Source organism: Pezoporus wallicus, unplaced genomic scaffold (assembly GCF_028554395.1).
Source record: "Pezoporus wallicus isolate ANWC-B61680 ecotype Strahan unplaced genomic scaffold, APGP_CSIRO_Pwel_v1 contig_1181, whole genome shotgun sequence".
NCBI lineage: Eukaryota > Metazoa > Chordata > Aves > Psittaciformes > Psittacidae > Pezoporus > Pezoporus wallicus.
The window spans coordinates 1,457,070-1,477,507 of NW_026641428.1; the positions used below are offsets into that span (position 1 = coordinate 1,457,070).

Sequence of the window (20,438 nt, forward strand, 5' to 3'; positions counted from 1 at the left end):
TACTTTTCAGCTATGTTGTAACTTAGAAATTTTACCTGGGGCTACTGAAGCATTTACATGTCCATGCTCATAAACATACCATTTTATCCTGAATTTGCAAAGCTGACTGTTATAACAACAAACAGACCCTCTTTCCACTCTCCAATATCTTACTTGCAAATAGGGGGAAAGGGAAATCTGTCAATGAAATAAATATGGAGATACATTATGCTATTTTTACATTTGGAATACCACTATCCTTTAAATTTCTAGGGTGAAACTGTAGTAGTATTATTGTCAAAATACTTACAGTGAAAGAGAATAAATAGTATCACAGTTGGCAAAAGTTAATCATTATAGTAATTTATTGAAAAAAGTACATACCTCATTATAGTTAACAATCCAATTAAAGTAACACCCAAAGTCACTTGGCATTGTGCTTCTTGGACAGTAAAATAATTTCAAGTCAGGTTAAGGGCTTGATTTTTTGAAATATCTTTTAACAGAAACTTAGTTTTAGTCTGTCAAAACCTATGAGCTTACGGCTAAAGATAAGAGGGGAAGAACTCAGTCATGAAAATGCTGATGAAGCAACACTGATGCAGAAATAACACCCAGCTAATCTTTTAACACAGCTTCTCTTTTGAAACATTTTATCTTCAAAAGGGTTATAGCAGGAAGAAAAACAGAAAATGACCACCATGGCACATCTCAAGATATCTGTCCTATGGTCTATGCTTGACAACAGGTCACCTAACACACTTCTGACAGTGTTGTCACCCCTTGATGGACTGTAGTGAGTAGAAATGGGAATTTGTTCCATGGAGTACCAGAGCAAATCCGAGTGCAAACAGCAGCCCTGTGACTTCGTCCTTCTCCTTCCTTTTTTTTTTTTTTCTCTTCCCTCTTCAAGACAGTTTCCTCAGGCCCAGGGGCTTTTACAGTATGTGATGCAGCACTTCTTATGGGACAAAGGAGCTTCTAATCAGCAGGAAGAGAAAAGCTGACGAAAGGCTTTTAATTTTCATTTTAAGTCCTTAATCTTCATCACTTGAAGGACAATGAGCTGCATAATCAAAACCAGGGAACTCTATGGGCAGCTCTCTCCATCTCTTAAAAATTTCTTTTCTTGTCTTCTTATCTTCAAACACAATCACAAAATTTATAATCTTTAGACAAGGCAGGTCAAGACCTCGGTGAACCATCATATTTCCCCAAGCCTACAAGTATATGAAAATTACATTTCAGATAAAATAGACAAGATCACTAGGCAAAAATAAATACAGACACCACCACCACCATAAAAGTATGAAAATAAGTTTTCCCTCACTTGTCCACTATCTTTACATATAACTTCTCCATTTGTCTGGTAATCAGCATTCTTATCTTGCAGCATCTTATTTTCTCTTGTATGGTAAAGACTTCTGAAAAACAGCCAGACAGCGTGCATCAGATACGCTGCTACATATAGACTTAAACAGTGACTACAATTGCTGAAGTCAGATCTGAAATGTAAAAGGTCATAAACTGTGACTGCTGTGAACATTCAGGAGATGGAGAAAATGCAAGGTCCTTTCATGCTTCTATGTAATAGTGAAATACAGGTGTCTTCCATGCCTCCTTTCGTAGCATTTCAGGAGCTGCACCCATCCTTAAACACCTTCAAATAGGAGCAGCAGGCTGTTATAATCAGGGATAGATCTAGCACATTCTTACATCAATTAGTTACTACTAGCCTGTGCAGAGAGACTGTAAGAATTATTACCCTGTATTTTGAAGGGCAACATTAAGCTGGCAAGACAATTTCATGGTAAAACCTGGTAAAAGTTTTATGTTTAGGGCTGCAGCTCAACTTTATTTTTTTTCAACATATGGGTACTAATTTCTCCTAACTCTTCACAAAGACACAAAATCTTTACAAATTTTTGTAAAAGATCAGTTATATCTCAAAGAAACTAAAACTTTAGAGGCAGTAATTTGGTAGGATAATGTCTGTTAGACAATTAAGCATGAGTGATATGTAATGTACACTACCCATTACAAATTTCCCACAGTATGCAAATGCAATTGAAGTTGAATTAAAACATTTTCTTGGACTCTAAATGTCCATTAAAAGTGGTAAGAGAAAAGTCACCTCCTGCCATCATGGCACGGAAAAGTTAAACAGTTTAGCACAAATGTCTACCAAACTAGACTGCATTTCTTGCAGTGGAGCTAAGAAGCAAGAACACTGGAAGAACTAAAAGAGGTATGTCACCAGTATGCACATCCTCTAAAAATACAACTGTCAATGCACAGCTTGTGGCCAATATGTTGCTTGAGTCACGGGTCATAGTCAAACACTTATCGTGGGCCTGTTACTGGTGGAAGTGTGTGGTTAACTGGTGCTCATCTTTGGTTAGTTACACTGTGAAATACATACTATATTATATAATAAGTGACCTACTTAATATTACCACAGACCCTGTATCCTTTTCCAAAGTTTCAAACTCTGCTCACCTGTTGTGGTTTAACCCCAGCTGGCAACTAAGTACCATGCAGCCCTTGCTCACTGCCCCACCAGTGCCGGGTGGGCTGGGGAGGGGAGTTGGAAAAAGGCAAACCATACGGGTTGAGACAAGAACAGTTTAATAATTGAAATAAAGTCAATTATTATTATTATAAGAAAAAAGAGCAGGAATAAACCCTAAGAAACGCAAGTGGTGCACAATACAATTGTTCACTACCCACTGACCAATACCCAGCCCATCCCCAAGCAGTGATCTGCCCCTTTTGGCCAACTCCCCCAGTTTATATGCTGAGCAAGATGCTCTAAGGCATGTAATACCCCTTTGGTTAGTTCAGGTAAGGCTGTGCTCCCTCCTGGCTTCTTGTGCCCCTCCTCACTGGCAGAGCACGGGAAACTGAGAAGTCCTTGACTTCAGAGTAAGCACTACTTGGTAACAACTAAAACAGCAGTGCATTGTCAGCATTATTCTCATACTAAATCCAAAACACCGCATTGCACCACCTAAGAAAAAAATTAACGCTATCCCAACCAAACCCAGGACAACCTTGAAATCAGGGGTAAGAATGAACATTTCCTTCAAACTCATTAACTTTAAACTCCACAGAGCATAGGACTTGACAATATGGGAATAATCTTTTTTTTCCCTCACAGGGCCTAGAGGGTTACAGGCCCTGTGCAACCCTGCTGAAAAGAAAAATCTGTTTCTGTTGGAAAGAGATGAAGTAGTTCATAAACACTCACTGGAAATCTCTTTTCACACTGACATGATGCATGTTTTCAATAACTCGTATGTCTTCCCCAGAACATACCAGCTTGTGGCAATTTTTGCATAGGAATGTTATTTGTGAAGGATTTTTCTTGTATGTCTTGTGCTGATGTCTCGTTGCCTTCATTTCTTTTTCCACTATACTTTGACACTGGAAATTCTGAATCTAGAAACAGATCAGTGAGAGCACTGTAATATTCTGCTGGAACAATAGTAACAGTTTTCTTTTTCAGTTATTTTACCCAGTTCATTAACAATATGGCTTCTAGTCTGTTTTCCTGACTTACGTGTTTCCACCTTTACCAATGGAAAAGCTTACTTTTCTAAAGGCCCAGAAAACATAAATTATAAAACAAGTACTGGCAAAGAATTCAAGGCAATATGTAGTAACTAATATTATTTTAAGTTTTCCTCCCCTAAATAGATTTCAAATAGAAAGTATTTCTTTCTCTTCTTTAAAGGGAAAGTGCAGACTTGCAGTAAATACCTTCTTTAAATACTCTTCCTGGGGCATCTTCTGGACATTCTGAATGGCTTTATACATCATTTTCTCACGGAAAATATTAACATCTTCACGTTCAATAGCTCCTGAGCCACTGGAAGCCACAAGTGCATAGGTGCTCTCATCAGCTCGAGCTCGACCACGAGCCTGCAATTTTGCAAGGAACGCAACATAAAAAGCACACCACCACCACACAACATGTCTTCCTAGTTTTGTAAGGCAAGACATGTACTGTTCCTTATGCAGTGTCCCCACAGAGGACTTTCTTCCACTTCACTCAGACAGATAAAGAATCAGTGAATAACACATACTGTTTCTGCATTATCAAAGATATCTGTGAAAATAATACTCAGGAGGTTTGTAATTAGCATAGCATTTTGCAAAGCAGAAACTATTTTTCACCAAAAAGTAAACATACACTTAAATATTAAATGTATAAATATTTGTGTTCACAAATTTAGTGAGAACATGGAAAAAATGGTATTCTGACATGCAACTATTTCCTTTTGCTGTTGGTGGTACAAATTTCTTTTACATCAACCAGTCTCCTGATCATATTTTCATAGCTTTTCTATTAAGAGACAGCTTTAAATGGATGTTATACCTTTACACGTGGAGGCAAATATTATACTCCATACAAACTGAGGATAGCAACTGGAAATGAACCTTGTTGCAAGAACATTTTCTCTTTTAGCATGGAAGTGTTTCCAAGTTATCTCCAAACCCCAGGTATATGATTTACCACTTGCATATTCCAAGCAGAAAAGCACTTCAAAAAAAGAAGTTATCTGTAAACTCATACCCGCACCATAGCAATTTCATTGGTGACGAGGCCGTAGCGAATAACAATGTTACATTCTTTGATGTCTAGGCCTTCCTCAGCTACAGTAGTAGCAATAAGTAAGTTCAAATTTCCACCTTGGAATTTATCAATAACTTCCCTTTGCTCATTCTGTACATGAAAAAACAAACTAAAACTCAGTACATTAACTTTCAGTTTTAGTTTCTGTCATCAGTTTATTCTAATTAAGAGGTTTAAGAAATATAGTTCAATCATTTCAGAGTGGAGTGCCAGACATCAAGTGGCTTCAACAGCTGCATTTAAGCATCTTTCAAGATCACAAACAGAGTTCTTATGAATATAATAGGTGTTCAGTTCCTTTTTTGAGGGATAAGGGAGCAGACGTCAAACTTTCCAAGGTAACCAAACTTGGAGATTTGTATCCTATTTCATAGGCACTAGGAGTTTTGATAATGTAGTTGCTCTATCATTTTTGAATTCTTTAAGTACTTATTCAGAGGTTCTGGATTTCTAACACTTCGGTAATTTCAGTTTGATGTACAGACTTCAGCATTTTCAAGTCAAGTTCCAAAGTACTTAAAATTCCCAGTAATAAATGGGGACTGTAATTTGGGTGATCTGGGCAGCACAAAAAGCACAGAAAATTATACACTTCAAAAATAAAGCATCCAAAACACAGGCTTCTGAATTAGTTAGGTATTTCAAAGAAGCTTGAGCATAGGACAGGAACTTCCTGTCTGCTATATTCAATTTCAAAATGTACAGGCTATGGCTTTGTTTGTGCAATGTGGTGCACAAATTAAATATAAAATTTTAATAGAAAACAAGAAACTTTGAGAGAACAATTCTTAACTCTTTTTTAAACTGAGAACAGCTGAAGGAAATGGACCAGCAGTAAACCACACCATTTTTTTTAAAATGCTGAGGTTGCAATTTTATGTGCAGTAAAAAGCAGAACAGTAAAGAGGTTTTAGGATACTGACATATTTTGTTTTGGAAATGTTTAATCTGGAGGTATAAATCATCACAGAGATATTGTATATGAAGTCAACACAATGGTACTAGATGGACTGTTGAGTGATCAATTGGGATATTTCAATGGAAAATTTTAGCAAATACTCTTTCAATGGTTATGTGTCAGTGTAAAGCATGCATATAAACCTGTGTAAGTTGATTAAGGGATGGTATCAGAAAAAGACAGGCATAATCAACATTGTAATTTTTTTCAATGTAGGGACTAAATATAATTTGAATTACTGTTGTCCCGGTAAATATAATTTCATTTAGCTATCGCATTTTTGCTACTGTAATTTTGTTCACTTCTTCCCATGCCTCATTACAACTCCTGTCCTTTTTGACTACATACTCCTCTAGGAAATGGCTGGCTGTTACTCCTATTGCCACAGAATCCAAAACCAAAAAACTTGTTTGTTGTAGAAAGAGAATTGTTCTGACAGTTATTGATCTATCCTGAAGATTATGAAAGTAAGTTGCTGGCAGGTATGAAACCAGAGCTCTCCAGGGTTCCAAACCTCAGTCTGCTTTCTAGTACTAAACTAAGTTCTTTTCTCAAATCATGTACAAGATTTTAATGCTGTAGTGCATAGTTCTGTACCTGAGTCATGGGTTTCATTTCACTGTTATGTCCAGCACCAATAAGATAATGGGCCTTAATTCCCACTTCTTCAAATTTTGGGTTATCCTTAATTCACTGGAATAGAGCAAAGGCACTTAGCCGGGTCTTTGTGAAAATAATTCCTCTAGGTGCCTCAGTCTTCGTGAACTCCTCCATTAAAGTGTTTCGCAACTGTGTTAGCTTCTCATTTTCATATTCTGGCATTCTAGCCAACTCTTTCAGCTGTTTCTTTTTTGCTTTAAAAATAGCAGACATAAATTAAGGAAAAGTAACCATGTAAAATAACAGCTCTAGAAAAAAAAAAAAAAGAACAACAAGGGAAAGGCCAGCTTTCTATACAACTCCCAGCATGGCTAATTCGCAACCAGTTTGAAGAGCAGTGGCACACCAATTATTTTTCCAAGTACGTTTACATTTATTAAAAATACACTAATCAATCAAAATAAATCATCATTAACTTTTAAACATACACTTGATCTATATTTCATGGTAAAAATAAGCAAAAGAAAAAAACACTGTCTACACATCAGAAGTGGCACAGAGTTATGTGTACTGTATTAAAGAGCTAAATCACACCTTACAATTTCTGCAAAGCAGTTTTAAAATAACAGGAAGTTTTTCAAGGGGAAACAGATTAATATGCACAGCCCTCAGAGCTGATAATGTTTTTATAAATTTAGACATAAATTCTCCTTGGGACATTCACTGAAGCGGGAATCCTCACTAGAAGCATGCAATGTAATAGACACCAGGATGGGCACACTGGTACTGGTACTGTACTTTTTAAAGGCATTTCAATATGCTCAGTGAAATGTTAAATGAATGATGGCTTCAAACTGAAGGAGGGTAGATTTAGGTTAGATATTATGAAGACATTCTTTATTGTGAGGGTGGTGAATTACTGGAACAGGTTGCCCAGAGAAACTGTTGGATGCCTCATCATCGGAAGTGTTTAACGCCAGGTTGGATGGAGCTTTGAGCAACCTGGTCTAGTGGAAGGTGTAGTACCAATGCAGTGGTAGTCAATGTATCACAAACTACTACGCCACTTAGGCAGTGGCTTTCTAACTATATTCTTATCATATTTTAGAATGTAATCAAACATACAAATACATACAAAAAGTAGGTAGATATAACAAATTCCCATGATGCCCCCTTAGTTAAACATACCAAGGGCTGCAGTGAGTTTATCACCCAAAGATTAAATCCACTCTAAAGCTGGAAAGAGAAGTTTTAGATATTCTAAAAAGCTACTCCTGGCACCTTCAGTGGTAAAATAAAAAAAATAAAAAATAAAAAAAATAAATTTCAGTATCAGGTTCCTTGAATTTCATTTACCAGCAGAAATGAAATCAATCTAATGCCCTGGTTTCAGCTGGGATACAGTTAATTTTCTACCTTGAGATGGGTATGAAGAGTCATTAAAAACCACGATGACATTATTTAATCTAATCTATTTTTCAGAAAGATTTTTTTTAACATTTCCTGAATTTTTTAACAATGGGATTCTGAATTTGTAGTTCATAGGATACATGAAGCTGGGGTACATGCTATAGTAAAATCTATTTTCCTGTGTACTGCCCAGGAGCTGTAGGGAAGGGGAGCAAACTTGTCTACTTCTTCCTCCTTGAAAATGCAGTAAAGGGCAAAATAGAGGCAAAAAAAGATTACTGTGTGAAGGAATAAATGAATCCTAGTTCAGTGGTCTGAATGGTATGAACAAAGAGCAAATAATTTTGGTCTTTGCAATTTAATCCTCTGTTTAATTCTCTCACTAATTGCTGTTTACCTGAAACTTACACAGGACCATCACTCTCGTCTCTTAGTATATAGACAAACAAAGCTTGGCAGAAAGGACTGGATAAAAGGTGTCATTTCATTACTTTTATATTCCATTTACTCAACATTTTGCCCCTCTAGAGTGTCTACTGGATTACATGTTCGAAGTATCTATCAGAGTGTCCTCAGGGACACTTTACTGGAGAAAAGCAGAGAATAGTTTTTACTTATGATCAGCAAATACTCTTTCAGCAAAAATAAAGTGCCCTTGGGCCAAAGCTGAAGAATACTACATGTTGGGATATGATCACACTATATTGTTTAACGTACTCCACACTGTATGAACTGGAACATCAGATACTGTCATAATAAACAACATGGCAACCTCTAGGATGTAATAATTAATGGGCCCGTGAAAATCATGTTAATGCATAATCTATGGATTTCAAATATTAAATATCACAATGTATGTCTAACTTACCGTGAAATAAACCTATCAGAAATAAATCTGTTTCATCCTGTTTTGATACTGCTGGTGCATCATCATCAGCAGCACTCCTTACTGTCTTCTTACTTTTCTCATCCTTATAAAAGTTATTCAGGTGATTGTACGCATCTACCATTCGGATGGTATCATTAATCTGGAGAGCATCATTATATTTCTTCAGGTGCTCTGCACAGACACGTTCCTTGCGTTTTTCTTCTTTTGCAGCTAAAAGTGAACAAAAAATACAAAAACATGCCTGTGTATAGGATGGCCCAAAGAAATCCAAAGCTGGGGTATTTTTGCTATGCAGTTACCTTTTTTCTCTTCTTTAATCACCCACTGTTCATAAGGCTGAGTTCCAAACTCAGATTTTGGATGAAGCTAGCAATAGTTTTGAATCTCTGTCATGATCTCAGTTATTCTCTCTCTAAATGGATCCTAGAAATACATTGATTACTAGAGTAAGTAAGCATCTTCTGGCAACAAAAACACTCGTTCGTACCACACAGAGTAATTTTTTAAAATGTTAAACCTAAGGTTGCTGTGTGCACTTAGAGTTATGGAAATAAATAGTTCAGAATATTACAAAGATGATACTGTGAAACAACTTTTTTTTTTTGTGTGAATGTAATATTACTCCAGTGCAAGCATTTCAACTATGGTTCAGAAAGTCTTTTGACCAGATATCTTAAAAATATAACTCAAACAAGCAAAAAATTAGTTCTATTTGACTTTACTTTACTTTGCCATACAGAGGAAAGCAGCAGATAAATACACATATATTAAAATCAGCACTTTTAGCACCATAAATCTATAGAAAAAGAGCATTAGCCAAAAGTTTTCAATACTGTACGACACACTTTTAAAGGGCAATAGAACAGTGATTTATTTGAAAAAAAACCATACCCTTTTTTTGTCATCTGCAATCACAGTCTTCTTAAAAGGTTCCTTCACCTGATTCTTCAGTTGGGAGGCATGCTCCTCAACAGTCATGATTCTACATGCATCAAGATTGGCACAGATCTGAGAGAAAACACAATGTTATTTAACATTTAATGAAAACTACTGAACCATCTAATGAATTAATGCAGCAGAGCTTCTCATTTAAATATTGGGGTTTATATAACTTTATTTTCTTCTTACAAAAATTGGATTCAGACCCTACCATCATAAGAAAGGTCAAGTCTTTGAAAAGCATTTGAGATAAGCTGAACAAGTCACTTTTTAGGCCATAAGTGATCCTTGCACACAGGAAAAAAGCTTGTAGATCAGGGTACAAGCCAGGTATTTTTTAAAAAGAAAACATGCCATCAATACTTTGGAAGAGTAGATTTTGGAGTACAAACCAAACAAAATCAATAATGAAACAGAAAAAAAAATGTTGCTAGTGAGTAATCGTAAAAGTCAAAGCTGGTCAGGAGAGTAGAAGATAATTTTGAATTATCCTTCTTGGAAAAGATGGAGGAAATGTTTTTGCTAACTGCACAACTAAACTGGACTTCTCTTGCTTTTGATCTCTTCCAAGAAGTAAATACATACATTTCTGTCACTAAGTCTAAAGCAATAATGGCAAACCTTAAAATTGTTATGAGCAGAGAAAACAGAAAAGGAAGTCTGGAAGGCAACCTTTTAATGTCTTCAGCAGTAGTTATCTATTAGAGTTTGCGTATTCAAATTTAATTTCTTTCAATATAAACCCCAATATCCTATCATTGAGATTTCAGAGATGATGAAAAGGAATTCTGCTTTTTCCATTGCCAGAAAGTTTTTGTCTCAAAATACCTTACAATTCTATCTACACCCATAGAACCTAAAAGCTTCTTACACGCCTACCTATTCAATATCACATTCTGTTCTTGTGCAATCTGCTAGTCAGGAGTTTTCACAGAAGTACTGAGCTAAACTCTACTTCTGTATTACTAACATAAATCCATTGAATTTCAAGTAAAATAGTTTAAGTATAGAATATAACCAATTATCTTCAGTCAGGTATTTATGAAAGTACACAGTACTCCCCTCTCAGTGAGCAGCTAACTGCTGTAAAGAAACACATTTGTATACTACCTGTATCTCACAAGTGGTTTCTGCTTAAGTATTCAAATTTATTTTTCACTTTCTTGCAGCCAAAGCCCAGTTTAGTCATGCTAGATATACAGATATAAAACAGTGTGTTCTCTCTAGGATTTAGGAATACACAGCAAATCCTAATCCATCAGTGGAAAAATAATATTTTATTAACTAAAGCCTCACAATTTTTTGCATTTCTTACCTCTGATCTTGAGAATATTGTTTCAAGTGAGACAATCTTTTCACTTTCCTTTCCAATAATCCTACTTCCCTGTAAAGTAATCTTTATTTGCACATGGATTTTCATTACTTTGTAGTGGGTCAATTTGTTGTATAGTGTGAGCTGAACTCCCATATACACATGAAAAAGATGAATCAGTTTATGTATTTGGAGACTAACACTGACTTTGAAAGTTTTAATTGAACCAGACAATCTCTTTCATGGTTTGTAAGTGTGAGGGCTATTTACTTTCAGAATATGTTCTTCAGCTTTGGAATAGATGTTGTACCTCCTACACCAGGTGAGGCTGTAAGTCCCAGAATCTGAGGCTGTGGGATCAGTGGTTTGTTTTCTTTTGCCAACTTCCTGTTCTTTTTTTCTTTTACGTAACGTCGCATTATGTTGTTGTAGACACCTTCCTTTTGAGTGTGATGACATTCATCAATAATGATGAGTGAAAAATCTGGAAAAAAAACAACAAAACAAAACTCCAAAAAATTAGCCCCAAATTATTAATTTTCTGTCAAATGTAGAATTTGTGTGACTAAATCAGGTTACAGGTAAGGAGACTGTTGAAGATAACCCATTGGTTTGTTTGAGCCCTACCTTACTAAGAAATTTGTAGTGCTGGAGGAAGGCATGGATGGAGGTTGTATATATTTAACAGATTTTGGACGTTTTGCTGCAGTGCTGATACGTCAAGTAGTTTCACATTTCATGAAGAGCAAAAAGCTTTTCTATTTTTGCAAAAAAAAAACCCTGATGGTAAAAAGAATTTCAGAGAGATATTTTTAGTAAACAGTGGTAAGAACACATTACAGTTTAACTCAATCCTATCTTTTATATCTACAACTGCATCTGACAAACTACATCCTGTTTGTTTATGAGAAGATACCTAATACGTTACAACCTTTTAGACATTCTAGAAAGACCTGTCCTGATCAAAATATGCTTCTATTTTACAGCAACACAGAGATTTCGTCCATATTCCTGTTCAATTAAAAGATTTATATTGCTTTATGGATGTGTCACTGGAAAGAACAAAACAGATGGTGGGAGTACTACCAATCATCTTTCTTTTGTAGTGGAGCAAACTGATGAAGATTCAGCCAGGTATTATGTGCTTTTAGACAGATCATATTTACATGCAACAAATAGAGTACTATATGAAAAAGAAAATTAAGATTATTTTTCATTTGTTTTCAATTTCTTACAAATATAGAAAACTTTTTTTTTTAATCTACCTGCATATGCAGCCAGTGACATGTATTTTAAGGTTCTGATCTGACAGACTTATGAATATTTCTCTGTTTCTTGAACAGCAAAACTGGTTTATAGAGCTCCCACTCTTCCCATAGCTGGCTAGTAACTAATTTGATGCTGTTTCCTACAATTCAACAAATGTTTGCAGAAATTACTGTAAAGCAGATCACTGCAATGATCAGGGTTAAACTCTCTTTTCTTTTTTTTTTCCCTATTTTCTTTTTTAATCCTGATAATTTCCATGGTCTTGTTTACACATTAGTGTGCTCAAATTGTATCACTACCAATGGGTTTGTAAAAACTGGAAGCAGATGTTGGAAATTAATGTAGAGCTAGAACATTCCCAGTTCATGTTTCTACTGGAGAAAATATCATGTAACTTCACCTCTGAAGAACCTACAGAAAGGTGGAGACTGAACAATGGAAATTTTATTTAAAGGCTAAACCAACAACTATAAGTAGGAAAACAAACTAGTGCGCCATGTCACTGGGGAAATCTGATTTTCTTTGCACAGGTGGTTCAGGAAGGCAGTTGGACTGCAGTGATGTGGTTACAAATCCAAATTTCTATTTATTTCTAAGATTTCTACTTTTACAAGACTTCAGAAGCAGTGCTGGCAGTTACTCAGTTATTTTGCCAACATGAAATTACTCCCTCTGATCTTGACCATTATCTTTGCAATGCATATTCCTATTATTACTCAGGAAGAACCTAACCCACCGAGAGATGCGCTTCTACTAAGAAATTATACACAGCTTTTGGAAAGTCCACACAGTGACTTCAGCCCTTAGTGAAAAGGTTAAACATTTGGTAAAACACAACTAAGAGAGCCTCCTCCATTTCACTGAGGCTGGAATTTCATGTTATATATATGCAGACCTCTGTAAAAACAGATGAAAAAAGCATGAACAGAAATTAGGAATAAAAACTTTATAACTAATTAGGATGGTTTATATAGGCTGTAAGTTAACAAAATCATAGCCATCATAATGGGGCTGCCTCTGTTCAGGCTTGCTTGGCTTTAGTCCAGCTGAACTTTCTAGCATAGGTGTAACAGCAAGGAAACATGGCCCTGTTTGCAGGGCCATCTCAGTTTGGAGAAAATATAGCTCCTTATGAAGGGAACTTCAAGGTGTGAAACCCATTCAAAAAGCCACTTCATAACACAAGCTGGCTGGGACTCAGCCCAATTGTGATCAGGTCAGCAGTTCCTGTTCAGGTGCCTCTATAAAGCATTCCCAAATGATTCAGATTTGGGTAGGTTTATTAAGTTTGGTGCAGTGGAAAGGAAGTAAGTATAAGAAAATCTCTGGTGCTCTGCCTAGAATAATAAAAAAGCAATCTGAAGAAGGGGAGGCAATTCTGGGGTACCCAAGCAGCTCTGTATGTAGTAGTTAGTTTGGATCAAGCAATACTCCAGTCAGCTCTAGGCACTGACACAGACTGATCCCTCAGGTTTCTCTGCTGCTTTTTGTAACACCCAGGCAAGTACTTCTTTTGCAAATCTAATATTTTCTAGAATAGAGACATACTTTTAGCCCTTCTGTAAGTATTTTAGAATTAAAAGCTTGCCTGATAAGTGGACACCTTCTTCATCTTCTTTGCCTGCATTTAGCAGTGAATTCTCAAGGATCTGTGCTGTACAGATGATGACATTATTTTTTCTGACAACTTCAGGAAATGAGATTTTCAGCTGAGAATCACCACTTAAACCAATAACATGGTACCAGCGCTTCAGGAATGGACTAAACTCCTTTCGTAAATGCTGTTCTACCAATGGTACCTGAATAAAAGTTTCCAAAGAATTTAAATCAGAACATATATAGGATTAAAAACTAAATGCCTGTTTGCCAGATATGCTGTTAGGTGAACACACACACTTTGCACAAAATGTACCTCGCTAAAAGAGCAAACATCCCCTTTATTCTCTGCAGGGTAGGATTTAAAAAAACTGCAAACACAGAAAAACAAAACCAAGCATTAAAAATTTTCAAAGCAATCCCTCCCCTCCAACTGCTCCTACAAAACCTTTTTGTCCAAGAGCTTTGGCGTAACTGTGCCTTAGAAAGAACAAACAAATCACGAATGCTCTGGCTCTTAAGCCAAATTTACAACATGGTACCAATTTTATTCTTACAAAAGGATATCCATACCTTTTATTGGTTTTATAAAATTTTAAAATAAATATATTTCCATATTTCAGTGTTACAACAGAATATTACTTTATATTATATGCACTAAATTTAACTGTAAAAATTACAGTAATTAGCAGAAAATCTGACAGAATATTCCTAACTACTGTGAGACTCATTAGGTGGCCTTCACTACCAAATCCAAACACAGAACGTGAAAAATATTTTTTTTAAAATATTATTTCAGTTCTATTCATTCTAAAATGAAATTGTACTTTTTCCAATAATGTGGTTATTAGGGAAAATCTAGATTTGCATTTGCATTGGGGTAAACTAAAACCAATTGTGCTTGCAGCATGATGATGGTGCAATGGAGATGACAGCCTAGAGCTGTATACCTTTGAACATAGCCAGATCTGGAGAAGCCAAGTTATGCATTTATATTAATTTTACAAGTTCTGTATTAATAGTGCATGAGGTTTAAAAAAAATACTGTTTTTTAAAAAATGGACAAACATACCTTATTAACAAGGACTATAACTTTTCCAGGCTCTGATGCTCTTTTCTTTTTATCCAAATGATCTTTGGTAATGTAAACAGCCACTCTGGTTTTACCACTGCCTGTAGGGAGACATATTATAATATTCTCCCCATTCAGTGCTGGCTTTGCAACTTCCATCTGGTAATCCCTCAGGACCAGATCTGGCTCAGGTGAAGCTCTGCTCTCCTCTTCATCTGAGGGTACAAAGAAATGTAAGTATCAAACAAGAGGCATAGAACATTTATCAGATTATTCAACAAATGTCAAAGGGAAAATTATTAATTTCCTATCAGAAACATCTTCTGAATAAATAGTGCATATTAGCATAGGCAATGCTGCTCTGTGGACCTGTGCAATTCTGAATCAGAACTGCTTACATTCAGTCACCAACCAGGGTAGGCAGCATAAGCCACTGTACGTCTTCAGCCATCTCTGTTGACACAACTATTATCATGTATGAATTCAAATGACACAGTTCAGTAGCACTGGGACCAACAAAGGTTGTGTTCAGAGCTGCAGCATTTATAAACCAGCCAATCTTATGTGACGTTCTCTTTCATCAGTACGGAAATTTATTTGATTGTGAGCCACCTTTTTAAATACTTCCCAGAGGATGAAAGAAAGGATGGAGTCACAGAAAGAAAGAGAGACAGGGACCACTTAAAAAATGATGAAGGGAGTTATAAAATATAAAGATCAAACAGATAAGAAAATTCAATTGCCCATACAAGATAGAGCTAACTGCAGAATGTATCACACCTATTCATGGTAAATTGCGCTGCTTCCAGACTGACTCACAGATAATGCGATTGAGCTGTTCGCTAAAAAGCCATATACATGTGTCACATGAAGGCCCAAACCTTCCATCTATCATATAAAATGCAGTGGCAGAGAGTTCAAATCTGTGGCTCACAGGTGAAACAAACAATGTTCAAAAGTTAAAAGTAGAAAATGCTGTTGCATTATTTCAGGCCGTAAAAAGATCTCACGAGTTTACAAATATTTAGGAAGTCAGAAGTTGCATATATGAATATCAGAAGGATTTATTTTAAAGGAGCTTGGGGCTTTTTTTCTCCTGCAGATATGTTTACATCACCCTCCGAGGATTAACTGTCCTCAGTGAAGAAAAGGCACAATTCATTCTACGAGACTAAAAATGAGGGGGAAAACCCTATAGTTTCATTTCCTGATGATATCCTTAAGTGAAGGATCATGAGGATTTTATTATCACTGATACATTACACACAAAGCAAGTGTATCTTTCTAGTGTCCCTGATTCCATTAAATAAAATTAAACTAACAAAAAGTAATGAAGCTTGATAAAATACTGCTGATGGAAACATCTGAATGCCACTCTTAAGTGTTTTTTGCTTGTTTTGCCTTTTAGTGTGAGTGCACTACTACCTGGAACACATGGAAATTCACACCAGAGAGTACTTGATGTTACTTATCTGACTTCTAGTACTCTCTTTTGAAGAAGAAGGTTGTTTGCTTTCTGGTTGGCTAAATTCAATAGTTCAATCATACTGAAACTAGCACTTTATCACCCATCTGTTTGGTTAAATTTCAGCTCCTTAACATCCTCAATTAACTGTCCAGGCCTAAAGAATATTTAACTTAGCTCTCTCCTAGCTTCCTCAGCCACTGTTTAGGGAAAGGCTAATACAGGAATCTTTTCACAGGATATGATTCCATTAAAGAACTTTCATTGTGCACAGTATAACTTTAGGGAAGTTATCTGCCTTTGTACAAGGCTCAAATGAATTGCCTCTCTGGGACAAAAGAAGCATGATAATTATTCTTCTATTGTCCTAATTCCACCATTTTTCTTTTCTGTAAAATAATCCTTGCACAGAAGACTCCAACTAAATCCACGATTTTTTGCATTAAAATCCAAATCATGTCAGTGCATTAAGACACTATCCAAACATTTCTGTTAACAGAACAGGCTTACTGCAAAATTTTAAATTATAAAATCCATAAATATCACAAAGTCCATCTGTATCTCCTTAGCTTTTTTCTCATAGTTGCTCTCACTGAGTTTACCAGGCATGATTAAAAAGCATGATTTTTTTCACTAGTTATTTTTAAAGCCCACATGTAAGCAACAGAACAGATAGTGAGTAAACATGGGGGGGGGGGGGGGGGGGAATCTATTCTACTTTCTTCACATAAATGTAGTGAGTTTTTTCTTTCTGCTGGACTGCTGGACTACTGGACATAGGCAATGCCCAGTTTACTGAGTTTTTGCAGGAATCTTAAAGAGGAATCTTAAAGGATCAAGCCATACATACTTATGTGCTGCCCCATACCAGTAGCCTGTGTCTGCCTGACAATGTAGTGTGACTGTCCACAGAACAGAAACTTCTGTGCTCAGACATTTCATATGACACAGTAAGGAAATAAATACAATGTGACTGATGAGTCACCAGTTGATGCAGAAGTACAAGGTATATTCTTCAGAGTTAGCAATAGATAGGCTAAAATCTTAGCTAGAGGGTTGCAGTTTAGGTTTCACGTATCTTGAATTTTCTGTGTATTTAAAAAAATACGTGGATTTTAATATTTTAAAAGCTTGAAACTATTTTAAAACCATTAACAATAAACATTTTGCAGGCATTATGATCTATAATATTTGTGTTGACTTTGCTGATCTAATACTAGCATTATTAGGCAAAGATGGCCTGAAAGATACCCAGATTGTTTCTAGCTCTTGTACAAGACAGTCCCAGCACAAACCTTATAAAGGCTAAGCTCCAAAAGGTAAGCGGTTCCTCTTGAATTCTGCGTAGGCATGCTCAGGCTGTTCACCACAGTGGACAGCTGTAAATCTTGTTCTGCCTGCCTGAGGTCTAAGACTGAAAAAAAAGAACTAAAATTGGGATGTCTTTTACAGCAGCAGTGTTTAATTGGGCTCAGGGTGTGCATATATACATTTATAGCAAATTCATAACTGTATGCACAGTATTATGTAAACACAGCCCAACATTTAGTTTCAAACTATATCAAGAACTTGCATAATATGTTTAAATGCGAGATTTGCAAATGTCTTCAGATACTAACCTCCACTGATTAGGTTGCTTTTACAAACATGGCTACTAAACTACTTGGGTCCAAAGTGGACTTTCATTGCTGTTCTGAAAGTACAATGGAAATGCATCTCCTCACTCTTAGATGCCCCTAAAGCATTGTCCTATTTCCTCCCACCCTATGTGGGTGCCAGGCACAATCTAGCTCCTCTCTAAGAGGAAAAGAAGCATATATATGTGGCAGCATTATCGGTATCTGTACAGCCGACTGCACTGGATGACTTCAGAAAGTCCCTTATAGTCTATATGTTTCTATCATTCTGCATCACTGACCATTTTCTGCGATGATGATGCCTAGAGGCTTATTCAGACGATCTCAGTAAATTAGCTCTTTTGGGGCTGGGACTTAAGTCCAGACCCATAAAAATGGCATCTATTTCCCAACAAAATAAGAGGAAGTCTGGCGTCTACGTACTGTGAATTAGAGTTCAGTGAAAGCCTTCTTTTGATTTTTGTTCTAAATTCCTTTTGCAATTACTAAATAACAAAAGGGAAACATACCTGAATCACTGCTTGTAAAGTTCCATCCCAGGTTTTCCGTCAAGTAACTGACACTTCCAGCTCCTATAGAGACATCTGACTCTAAAAGAAAAGCACAAAAAATGTAGTAATGTGTTATACAAATACAAACACCAAAAGCATATTGTTTGCTTTCTCCCCAAGTTGTTAAAATAAGCTAGACAAATGTCTCGCAAAGATGTCTGAACTATAACTACCTTTATTAAACTTTATCTCAGTTAAAGAAAAAATCTGGAACAATATGATGAATTTTCTTATAGAAGAAAATATGGATGGGAAGATGAAAAAACAAAACATAGAAGAGGTAAGGCAATGTGGGTCATGGTTGATTTTTTTTCAGGCATCTATGTTCTGTTTGCTTGAAAGCAAGGGTCCATACATGACCAACTGCATGATCCCCTCTAGTCCTGTTTTACTGTAACTTTTCAGAGGAGTGAAGAACCAACATCCTCACACCCAAAAAAACCCAAAAATAAAAAAAAAAAAAAAAAAAAAAAAAAAAAAAAAAAAGGAAAAACATGTTAGCCTACCGGATACACTGTGCTGCTGGAAAACTGAAGACATTGTCTTCTGCTCCCTGCAAGCCAAGTGAGTTACATCTGTAGTCAAAGAAAATTCAAAATAATAACTGCGATTTTTTTTTTAAAGGGTTTCTTCATGTAACATGAAAAGAGTAAAACACAGTTCCCAGTAAATAAAAGCAGAAGGGAATTAGTAAATTTTCCAAAGTGTTTACAAGTAAAATCAGAGACTGACAATCCCATTGCACCCAAGAGAATACTGGGACACTTTCACATAAAATCTGGCAGGTTTACTGTACACATTCTAATGTTAAGATCTCCCTCTGCTGGACAATCAATATATTACACAGACTTTTTTCAGTATCAAGTGTAACTTGCATAGGTGGATTTTCCAAAACTTAGTCCTTTTAGTATCTAAAGAGATACACAGTTCTTCTGGAAAAATCTGCCTCATCCTACACTGTCAGCTTACATGCAGCAGCTGCAACTGAGCTTATAGTGCATATAGAAAGTTGTATATGGGGCTGCACCAAAAGCAGTGTGACCAGCAGGTCGAAGGAGGTGATCTTGCCCCTCTACTCTCCCCTTGTGAGAGCCTACTTGGAGTACTGTGTGCATTTCTAGTGTCTTCAACATAAGAAGGACATGGAGCTGTTGGAACAAGTCCAGAGGAGGGCCACAAGGATGATCAGGGGGCTGGAGTACCTCCTGTATGAAGACAGGCTGAGAAAGTTGGGGCTGTTCAGCCTGGAGAAGAGAAGGCTGTGTAGAGACCTCATAGCAGCCTTCCAGTATCTGAAGGGGGGCTATAGGGATGCTGGGGAGGGACTCTTCATCAGGGACTGCAGCGACAGGACATGGGGGAATGGGTTTAAACTCAAATGGGGGAAGTTCAGGTTAGAGATAAGTTCTACCTAAATTAAAACCCTTGTCTCCTAGAAATCAATGCAATCAAAATATATTCTCAGCAGAATCATGATACAAGATTTCCCTCTTATGCATTTAATATCACATTAAAAGACAGCATTGTCCTGGAAAAATGAAGAAAACTTCACCGGCTATAATCTATGTTGAAAGACCTGCGACAAGCTACTAAATAGCAGTAGTGGGAATTCAAACTATAAAGAACTGCAATCTCTTGTTTCACTTTCTAGGAATCCATGTGGATAGGAAAGAGAGGACTTCATTAAAATTTTATGTATCTACTCCATGTGGTCTCCCATCTAAAATGACACATTGAAAGATGTATGTGCAGCAGATGCTATGCATTTACAAAGTGTTTTTTACATAATTATCTGAATTACAATGTTCAGCATGCACTACTGTCGTGGTTTAAGCCCAGCCAGTAGCTCAGAACCACGCAGCCACTCGCTTCCTACCCCCGCTCCCCCTCCCCGCTACTGGAGGGATGGGGAGGAGAATCGAAACGTAACTCCCACAGGATGAGATAAGAACACTCCAGTAACTAAGGTATAACATAAACCCACTGCTGCTGCCAATAATAATAATAATAATGATAAGGGAAATAACAAGGGAAGACAATACAAGTGCTCACCACCCGCCAACCGATACCCAGCCTGACCTGAGCAGTGATCCCACCCTTCTGGGTAACTGGCCCCAGTTTA

General features: G+C 36.6%; 1 protein-coding gene across 1 annotated transcript in view; it reads right to left on the reverse strand.

Moving 5' to 3' along the window:
- Positions 1-884: 884 nt before the first annotated feature.
- Positions 885-20,438, reverse strand: part of IFIH1 (interferon induced with helicase C domain 1) — a 28,104-nt gene continuing 8,550 nt past the window's right edge. Inside the window, 14 exon segments of the mRNA XM_057423714.1 lie at positions 885-1,199; positions 1,310-1,403; positions 3,230-3,420; positions 3,742-3,903; positions 4,559-4,708; positions 6,174-6,430; positions 8,455-8,685; positions 8,775-8,898; positions 9,367-9,483; positions 10,997-11,025; positions 11,028-11,210; positions 13,584-13,794; positions 14,664-14,878; positions 18,275-18,355. Coding sequence (XP_057279697.1) covers positions 1,017-1,199; positions 1,310-1,403; positions 3,230-3,420; positions 3,742-3,903; positions 4,559-4,708; positions 6,174-6,430; positions 8,455-8,685; positions 8,775-8,898; positions 9,367-9,483; positions 10,997-11,025; positions 11,028-11,210; positions 13,584-13,794; positions 14,664-14,878; positions 18,275-18,355 — 2,228 coding nt within the window. The 3' untranslated portion in view covers positions 885-1,016.